The sequence below is a fragment of the Corvus moneduloides genome, chromosome 12 (assembly GCF_009650955.1).
Source record: "Corvus moneduloides isolate bCorMon1 chromosome 12, bCorMon1.pri, whole genome shotgun sequence".
NCBI lineage: Eukaryota > Metazoa > Chordata > Aves > Passeriformes > Corvidae > Corvus > Corvus moneduloides.
In genome coordinates this window covers 8,145,862-8,155,819 of record NC_045487.1, presented here as the reverse complement: position 1 = coordinate 8,155,819, position 9,958 = coordinate 8,145,862, and the positions used below count along the sequence as shown (strand labels likewise).

At 46.9% G+C, this 9,958-nt stretch overlaps 1 protein-coding gene across 5 annotated transcripts in view; it reads left to right on the top strand.

Annotated features, from left to right (window-relative positions):
• The first annotated feature begins 257 nt into the window (after positions 1-257).
• WDR59 (WD repeat domain 59) overlaps positions 258-9,958 on the top strand; it is a 49,264-nt gene continuing 39,563 nt past the window's right edge. Inside the window, exons 1-4 of one of the 5 annotated variants that reach the window (XM_032121588.1) lie at positions 258-625; positions 4,782-4,831; positions 6,394-6,529; positions 9,677-9,762. In XM_032121588.1, the coding sequence (XP_031977479.1) occupies positions 572-625; positions 4,782-4,831; positions 6,394-6,529; positions 9,677-9,762 (326 nt within the window). In that variant the 5' untranslated portion in view covers positions 258-571. The other 4 variants (XM_032121590.1, XM_032121591.1, XM_032121587.1 and 1 more) reach the window with 4 other exon arrangements.

Here is a 9,958-nt window from a genome sequence, read left to right as displayed (position 1 = left end):
CGGCCGGGAGCCGGGCGCGGATCAGCTGTGGCCCATGGGCGGCGGGGGCGGCGGGGGCGGCGCGCCCCGCTCCGCTGCGCTGCGCCGCGCCGGGCACGGCCTCGCTGCGGCCGCCGCCTGGTGCTGGGCGCCGCGCTGGAGACAATAGCGGCCGGCAGCACGCATGCTCCCGCCCCCGGCCCCCCCGGCCCGCCGCCCTTAACCCCTGCACCGCCGCCGCCCGGCGCTGCGCTTGCCGCCGCGGGACGCGGAGCCGCCGCTGCACCGGCGGGCGGGCGCTGCCCCGCGGAACACAACCCTCGACCCACGCCACGCACATATCTTGCTCTGCAGCGGGGCTGCGACCACCCGCAGGCTTCCGCGACCAGAGCCCCTCCGGGAGGCTGGACCCGCCCGGGAGCCCGCTTCGGGCCGTGGGACCCCCAGCGACTCCACGGGACTCGCTGCCCCAGTTCACCGGGACGGGGGCGGGTGGTGGGGTAGTGAGTGGTGGGACTACATCTCCCAGCAGCCCCCGCACGGCTCCCTTTAGTGCGCAGGCGCCGCGCGGGCTCCGCCGGGGCGGCCCAAGATGGCGGCGCGCTGGAGCAGCGAGAATGTGGTGGTGGAGTTCCGCGACGCCCAGGTCGGGGGGCCCGGAGGCTGCCGCATCACCGCGCCGCGGGGGCAGCCCCCGGCCGGCCCGTGTTGAGCGGAGCGGGGGGAGGTCCCGGTCCGGGAGGGCTCGGCGGCCCCGCGGGGGCTTTCGCCGACGATGGACGGGGCTGAGGCGGTCTGGAGTCGTTTGCGCGGAAATAACGCCTTAATTTATGGGGCGCTTAATTTCTAATCTTAATCTGGTCTTGTATGTTATTTTTAAAATATACTGTCAGGCCTTGTGTAAGATATTGCCACTTCCCACGCGTCTTTCCTCATTTCCTTTTGCAGGAGGTGCTCAAGGCCAGCGTGGATGGGGCTCTGAGCAACCTGGTCTAGAGAAAACTGTGTGCGTATGGCAGGGGGTTGGAACGAGATGAGGTTTAAGGTCTTTTCCAACCCAAACCATTCTATGGCTCTGTCAGTTTTCCCGGAGACTGTTACATCTACTGTCTCACTGCCAAATAAATTACTAAGTGTTGCTGGATTAAAATGAAAAGTGGGTTATATTTTTTTGTAAATAGCAAAAAGGTCAGCTTTTGTTTTTGAAGGTGATGGTAACAGGAGAACTCCCCTCAGAGTTTGCTCGCATGCTTTCATAGAAATTGTTCTTACATCCTTGGAAGTGTTCATGGCTAGGCCAGACAAGGCTTGGAGCAGTCTGGCTTAGTGGAAGGTGTCCCTGCCCATGACAGGGATTTGGAACAAGATGATCTTTAAGGTCCTTTCCAAACCAAGCCATTGTGGGATTCTATGATTCTGTTCTAAGAAACATGGGGTTTTTAAGGTGCTGGTAATTGCTTAACAGAGCTAGATACAGTGGGTGAACTATGAACTACTTCAGCAGGAAATGCCGAAAGATTAAAATAAATAGAAGCTCTTCTAGAATGGAAGCTCTCTTGTCTCATTTGTCCTCTTGTGCTGGAGCAGTAACAGCTTCACCATTGCAAACAGAGGCATTGAATCCTGTGTGCTGCAGCCAGCCTACCTTCTGTAAGCTCACAAAGCTTTTCACTTTTATACCTCAAAAGCTTTGTATCAGTTTTCCTCCCAGAAGCATTAAAGCAGCCTCGTCTGCTACTGAGGATTTGCCCTCAGGAAACCAGTAATGAGATACGAGGGTACATCTTCCTACATCACAGATTCACATTGCATCTGGCTTAGGAGATAGGAGGCCCCATGACTTTATTGCTTACTCATAATGACTGGTGTGTGGGAGAAGAAGGGGCAGGTGTTGCCATTCCCTGCTGCAGCAGTTGGTTTCAGTGTCACTCTTGCACTGGCACAAACCTTGGCAGAGGGTGAACACGGGTGTTTTGGTCACTTTGCTTTGCTCTGGTGTGATCTTTCTGGAGCTGTTCTGACCTGCCTGCTCTCCTGTATGAAACCAGAGAACTGCTGGGGCTGCCAGACTGCTGCTTCAGGATAAACTCATTTATATGTTTGTGCCTGAGGTTTTTTTTAGGAGTCTGCGGGAACATTTTTGCAGGTGGGAAACACGAGCTTGAGAAATTGGAGCACCTTGGCTGAAATCATCCAGTACCAGGCTTGAGCTCTGCATGTAGGCCACACTATCTCCAAAATCCCTATCCCAAAACCAAGCTAAATGGAAATGAGTCAAAAGAGTGGGCAGCTGTTACATTTGTAGCCAGTACACTTCTGCAAGCACTGCAGTTCACCGTGCTGGGGTGTGTCATGAGAAAGCTACAGCACCCAACCTGTAACGCTTCGGAAAATCACTGTGTTTTGGGGCCAGTGTTACCTACAAGTGTCATTTTTCTGTACAAGCTGACAGAGGTGGCAGTCTCTGTATTCTTCTGATTTAGATGAGACCCACAGGCTCTTCTTGGGCTGTTTGCACTATAAAAAGGAGAGTAAAACTCACCCACTGCTGAAATAGAACCATTTGTAGCAACTCAGTGTGTTGATGGGGGTTTAGGTATGCAGGGAACTGGTGTTGCTTGTTAAGAGTTTGCAGCTCTTGAAAAACAGCCTAGCCATGTCAAATGGGGTTGGTCTGTTAACTCTCAGGTGGAGAGAATGAAGCTAAATTGAAAACTAATGAAAGCTCAGACATGAAAAGGAGTTTTCCTTGGCTTGCCTGGCAGAAATCGAGTGAAATGCCAAAGTAGATGCTTGAAGTCTGAGAAGATGCTACCTGGGCTATAGGCTCAGAGCAGGTTCTCAAATGTGGAGTTCTCCCACTGTGCTTACTCATGTTATTGTTATTCATGAACAGCAGTTCTAGCTATCCACAGTGTTGTTTTAGGACAAAAACTGCTTTCAGGTTGGTTTGTTCAGTTTCAACTCCCCTCTTCTAGAAGGTTGTGCTGTGAAGACTGACAGCGCTATGCCAAGCACATTAAATGGCAGCTGTTTGGTGTTTTTTCCTGTGCCTAGATAAGACTCTTGTATCTTAGGGAACTGTTTGTTGCTGTAAAACAACTTAATTTGTGACCCATCAGAGTAGCAGCCTGACAGATGTGAAACTTTTTACTTCATTTTTATTGTTCATTACATTTGATGATGTTTGGTGCCTGGAAAAAAACAGTTTACCAGTGTTCATTATTGAAAACAATTTGTAAGGATTTATGAGATCCTTTATATACAAGTAAACTTGTATATAAAATTATCAATCACTTCAAATTGACATGGTTTTTTTTTTTGTCTTGAGGAAAGATGGCCCCAACTGTATGAAATATATCTCCTGACTAGCTCTTTGTCACATGAGAAAACTCCAGCTACTATAATGGCTTTAGTGATCCTCATTTTAATTTCTCAGAAGAAAAATGTGTAACATCTGGGAAAAGTTCTTTCTTCTGTTGGTTTGTTTTGTTTGTTTGTTTGTGGGGTTTTTTTTAAATGGATTTAGTAACCTACTTTTTTCATAGGTTTTTTTTCTGTGTTTTGCAAGGTGCCAAGGAGTCTAGAAAGCTGGAATTGTTTAGAGATCTTAAAACTAGCTCCTTATTTACAGTGTTAGGTTTAGGACTAGGGAAACCTTGTCAGAAGATTGGATTTGCTGCCTAGTAAAAAGTAATGAAAGGGGGTTGTTTGTGGAACAGTAAAAGTGGTGAAACTGGTCTTGGTTTACCGTGAGCTGAAACTCTGTGGGCAACTGTAGCTCTTTGCCGTGTGGTCTCTAGAGAAAATGGGTCTGTGATGATGTTTTTCTCTTACTTGGGGTATTTGCAAGGAGGGGATAGACTCTGGCTGAAAAAGCTCAGAATTTGTGATGGTTATTTTGCTATCAGATCTGACTGAAATGGAGTAGGATTTCTGTATTGTCTGTCAGGTTTTAGTGATGCTTGTAAGTAGTAACTGTGGGACACCCTGAAATCTTGTTACATCCATGCTGAGAGCACTTAAAATCCTGAACAGCAGCAGGAGATACATCCTGAGCCTTCAGAGGCACCTTTGAAGATGACAGCAATTAGTGTGAAGAATGTGGGGCATATTCTGATTTTGTACTGTGAATGCTCAAAACTCTATTGAAGTCATATCTATGCTTATGGGCTGAACTGTTCAGCTTTCCAAGTAAAATTTTCCTTTATTCTCTTGGCATTTAAACAAGCTGATCAGCCAGTTCATTCTGCACAAAAAGAGGAGGAGACAATATCCAAACAGTCCTTTTTTTAAAGTTTTTTTTTCTAATGGCCTTTAAGTTATCTTATAGCCTTCTTTACAAGCAATGCCAAAGTAAATTCTGATGCCTCTTGGCCATCTCTCATTTTTGGAGAACAGCCATACACAAATGGTTGCACTTCTATCTCCCAGTACATATATAATTAAATCTGGCCCTGCAATGAAAGAGAGAGACTGAGAAAGTTCCTGAGCAGGAGCAGAGGCTGATTAATACACATTATTAGAGATTGCTGATTGAAAGACTGCAGCTGTGATTGCCATAGTGGGGAGAAGGGAGCAAGGTCTTAGTGCTCATAATGTCGTCTGCCAGGTCTTGTCTTCAGTTTGCGCTAACAAAGATGTTTTATGTGTGCTGTCCTGCATCCCAAAATCGACCACTACACTCTGTGCTACTTTAAAGGGATGTTACTTTAATGAACTCCTCCCTGAAGCCATGTGCTTGACTGAGCAGCTGACCTGAGAGGTATTATTTAGTTTTGGTCTGTGTTTCTCTTTAACAGGCGACTGCGATGTCAGTGGATTGCCTGGGACAGCGCGCTGTACTCTCGGGGTGAGTGTGACAGTCATTTCCACAAGCCAGACCAGCAACCTGCAGGCTGACCTCAGCTGAGCAGTTGATGGATTGTTTCAGAAAGGTGCAGCTGAATTCTGTTCAAAGCTTAATGAAACTGATTCTGGGTCATGTTCCCAATGGGATACAGAGTGGAGAGACAGCAACAAGAGCACAGTAAAATACTGTTGTGGCTTTCCTGGTAAATTCCTTCCCAAAACCCCATATGGGAGGTGGAACATCATGAAGTCCTATTTGGATTGTGCTGAAATACAGATTAGATTATTTTCTAACAAAATTTGCCCCAAGTATGCCCATGGGGCTCTCTGACGTGCTTCTCTGCAGGTTCAGTGTGGGATAATACAAAGAGCAGTCAGTGCCACAGACTCCCAAGTTGCCCAAGCTCCAAGGAGAGCTTGGTCTTATGTATCCACCTCCAGGGCAAGTCTTCAACCAGCTTGGCAGGGCCTTTCCAGCTCCTGCCTTTCAGTACTAACAGCTATTCCTGTCCCACTCTCAGTGACACAATTGCCACACCAATTAGGATGTTAATTTCAGAATCATGTGAGTGTAGCTGATCTTTGGTCAGCCTTCAAGTAACCAAGTCCTTTGGTACAACTCGGAGGGGTGCTTGCTTCTGTGCAAACTCTTAGTCTGGCAGCTCTGCACAGGAATAACAGGAGGGTTGGCCAGTGCTCAGAGCAGCTGTATGGTCACTATGCAGCTGAAAGATGATGCTCATGTGGTTAATTATGTAGGGTTCAACATGTTTTGATGCTGGTCTTCCATAGGGTTCAGCTGGCTCACAATTATTTCTGGGCAGTGTCTCTTGCTTGTAAGATGAATCACACAGGATACCTTGCTTTGTGGGGAGTTGGCCACATCCAGCAGGATGTATGAGCTCAGGTTTGCCATCATGCAGAATTATTTCTGCTGCATATAGAGTTAGCTCAGGTAGGTAATGGAACCGAATCTGTGCAGGACTGTGTCCACCCACGTTAACAAGCTGCTGCAGCTGAGCATCAGCTCTGTGCAGGTGTTCTTGTACTGTTGGTGGAACCAAGCCCTCAGACTGGTGTGGAAAGAAGCACCCACATAGAATCATCTTTGTCAAGGCTCATTAACTCTTGCTCAGAGCAACCTATCCAGGCTGAAGCTGTTGCATTGCACTCCCAGGCCTGTGGCACTTTGCTGCAGCAGCAGCATTAGGTCAGCAAAGCCTATTTGAATATGTTTGCACCATTTTCCAGCACTTCCTTTTGTATCCAAGTTATCTGGGTTTTCCTGTGGTGTGAGCTCTCTATTACATTTGCAGGCCTTTTCTACTTTCACCGTGTCTTGTCTTTGTTGGGGGGCTGTGTTGTTTTTTTTTTTTTTTAAGTCAATTTTGAAGTATGTAGTCAAATGTAGCATTTTCAGGAATACTGTTTTCACTTGTCTTGTGAAATGCTTCTCTTTTGAGTCTTGTGCCTCTAGACACAAGGCTGGGAACTCTGTGTGAGCTTGGGGTTTTGAGATTAGTCCTGTGAGATGCAGCCCCTTTGTGTCTGTGTGTCTTGCAGCCGCCGTTTCCTCTACATCGTTAACCTGGATGCACCAAATGAGGGTCATCGAAAGATCTCCCGGCAGAGCAAGTGGGACATTGGAGCGGTGCAGTGGAACCCCCACGACAGCTACGCCTACTACTTTGCAGCTTCGGTAAGTTCACTCATTTAAAAGCTGTAACTCATCGTCTTCCCTGGTCTTTCTTTCATGGGTGAGCCTCTGCAGAGCTGGAAGGCTGTATGGAGCTGGTACAGACATGCTTCTGCAAGTCACATTACAAGATCAAGGCCTAACTGATTTACTGCCAGCGAGGTGTTTGGCTTGATGGCTCTCAGTTATTGGGCAGTCAGGGTTGAATGTAGTTTTGCTTGCGTGTCATTTACAAAATACTTTGGCAAAGAAATCAAGCATCCAAATGGTCCTTTTCTGGAGGGCAGTGCTCTCTTTCTGATTTCCGTTTTGAGATTTGTGCACTTCTTGAATGTCTTGTTCTGTGCTGTTTTGTTTTCACCTCCCTGCCTTGCTGCTCAGCTGTGGTTCACCAGGAAGCCTGTAAATAGCACAGGTCAATACTAGCTCAGTGCTGTAACAATTGGGATTTGCAGCTGGGCATGGACTGGATCAGTGAGGAGTTCCATGAGGCAGTGAGTTGGGCTGAAGAAGCAGTAATGACCGTGTGAGACTGAGTGCAGTTTTTGGCTCTGCTCTATGCTTGGTCTGTCATGCTCTGCAGCTTGTTCACCCAGAGCCCTGAGCTCTGCTGGTGGATCTCTCAGCCGTCACCCACAGCACCGTGGCAATTGGCACCAGCCAGGTGCAGACTGTTTTCTGGGTGAGCTGCCTTTTCTGCTGTGTTGTGTCTGCTTTTATAGCCTGAGAGTCCTGAGCTAGCTAGAGATGGAGAGATTTCATCTATTTTTTTTTGAGAAAACACCTAGTTGAAGGTGATTTCTTAGGATTTTTATTCCTTTTGCGTCCTGGATTGGCTAGGATTTTAATTAAAGGCAGTTTTAAAAGTGGACTGGTGCTGTCAGCTGGGAGCCTCTACCTGTTTGTTCTCTAACATTCCCCAGCCTCTCTCTTCCCTGCTCTGGCACATGACTGACATCTTAAAGGTGCCTTCAGCAGCAGTCTGCTTCTGAGTGAGAGTTAGTAAAACTGGCGAAAAGGTGTCCTTCAGTGCCACTTCTGTGTACAGTTTGTGGAAATCAAAACCAACTAAGGAAATGCACTGGGCAGGCCACAAGTGGAGTGGGAAAGCTTCTTTTCAAACACACTCTGAAGACAATATCCAGCGATGAGTTCATGCTGATCTGAGCAGGACCGTGCTGCAAAGGGGAGCTGTGCCCATCTTGCCCATCTGAGCACTCCTGCCTCTTGCTGCTCTGAGTGGACACAGGAACCCATCTTGTTTCAGACTGAAACCAGGTGTAGCTGGCATCAAACCTTGCTGCTTCTGTTTATAAACAAAGATGCTATGATGCTCTGGGGATTTGAAGATAGTTGCTGACACACACTGGTTGAGGAATTCCCCAAGATGAGATAAGGCAGCTTTTTCAGTTTGGGTGAAAACCACCACCTTTTCAGCCATTTCACTGTGTTGTAGACAGCCCGAGGGTCTTACCCCTCTTCATCCCTGTGGATGGAAAAGGAGTGTAAAAGGCAGCCATCCTGTTTGCCAGCAGCCTTGCCTGGTTTGCAGTCCTGTTAATTGGAAGTGGTGCAGGCAGAGGGGAATCTGTCCTTGTGTTTAGCTTCTTTCCAGAAGAGCTGGAGCAAATCCTTTTGCTGTGCTTGGCTGTGTCTGCCCTCTGGCTCATGCATGTTTCTGGGGACTCCGAAGCTGTTGTTTCAGGAATGCTGTTGTTTTCAATCCTAGGTCCTTGTTTTTTCTTTTGTATGGCCACAGATTCTTGAACAAGGGGGTGATGAAATTGTTGGAAGTGAATACTGATACTTAGTACAATCACAGTTTTTTAGAAAATGCTCCTGTTGGGAGGAGCAGTCTCTCTGGTGATGGTTATCTTGTATCTTGTCTCTGCAGTACTGGATAAGCCCATGGGGTAATTTCACTCTACCCCTTAAATACTTCTGTCAATGAGAAACATGCAAAGAGTTGGTTTTTGCCCTAAGCTCTTGTGCAGCCCTGCTGTGAGCAGTTAGAGAAATGCCATATATTATTGCTGAGCAGGGACGAGACCTTCCATTTCAGAGAAGGCTGTAACGTTTTATCTATCTGCAAGTTGAAATTCACATGAAGCAGCTTTGCGGTAGGAAGAAAATCCACCACCACAAAAAAAACCTGCCACAAAAATTGCAAGGTAACAGTTGGACTCTGTGATCTTAGAGGTCTTTTCCAACCTCAACAATTGTGTGTTTCTGTGAAGTCTCTTATCTTTTCCCTCATCTGCCTAAAAGTCTGAAAATGAGGAAATAATGAAAATAACATTTTAAGGTTATGTTCTTTCTGGTTTTGAAAAATCAGCATGAATTTCCAGTCATGATCCACTGTGCTTGACACTCTATGCACTCACAAAGGCAATTCCTGCCCCAGAAAGATTAGAGTTGGCCTGGCCTGAAGTGAACCTTGATTGAGACAGAATATGAACTTGCAGCACAATAACTAGTTTCAAGTAACTTCGTGTGTGGCTGCATATTCCTGGAATGAGTGAAGGAACCCTAAGTAATGTTGTCATTGATACATCTGGTTTGCCTTTGTTTTTTACAGTTAGTGATAAACACTTAAAGTTTTTCTTCTGGGCTGGCAGGGATGGGGGGAGTACACTTGAGGAGGTGACCTTGAAGCCATTAGACTGTATTGTTTGTGTTTGGCAATGGCCCTGATCATCCCAGAACAGAATTGAGAGAGAGCCGAGGACGACCAGAGGTAATCCATCATCCCCCTCACCAAAAACTCCAGTTGTGAATCTAACAGACGGGCAGGGTCTTCCTGCAGAGAGAATTTATCTGCCTGTTGCCTGCAGTTACAGCATGTTGTTAGGAAATAAAGGCTCTGAGAACATAATTTTGTGGAAACATTTTGCAATGTGGCTTTTTTTCCTCTCATTCTAGTTTATCTCCAATTTTTAGTGGGTATAATTAAAGTGTAAGCTTTTGAAAGTCCTTGCAGCCTGTATTTCATCTTTGCTCTCCTGCTCTGGGCAAGGACTTTGCTAATCACAGCATGACTCATTGTTAACTGAGGTTGTTCAAAGTGAAGGAAACCTGGTCCTAACACACAGATCCCTGTACTGCCTTGTTGGCCTGAGACTGTCTCTCTTTTCTTCCATCTAATTGCAGAGCAACCAGCGCGTTGACCTGTATAAGTGGAAGGAAGGTAATGGGGAAGTCTGCACATCTCTGCAAGGACACACACGTGTGATCAGGTGAGGAACAAGCAATGCTGTGGGCTGCTGAGTGGAAAATGATGCATCGTTTCATAGAAGCGGAATGTTTCGGTCCTGGCCCCGTCAGGCACTGTCTGAGCCTGTCTTTACTCACTTCTCTAGACTGGACTGCCTTCCCATTTGGTGATGATGTCATGTGTGAAGCAGCTCACCCTCTCATGGCTCCCCCAATATA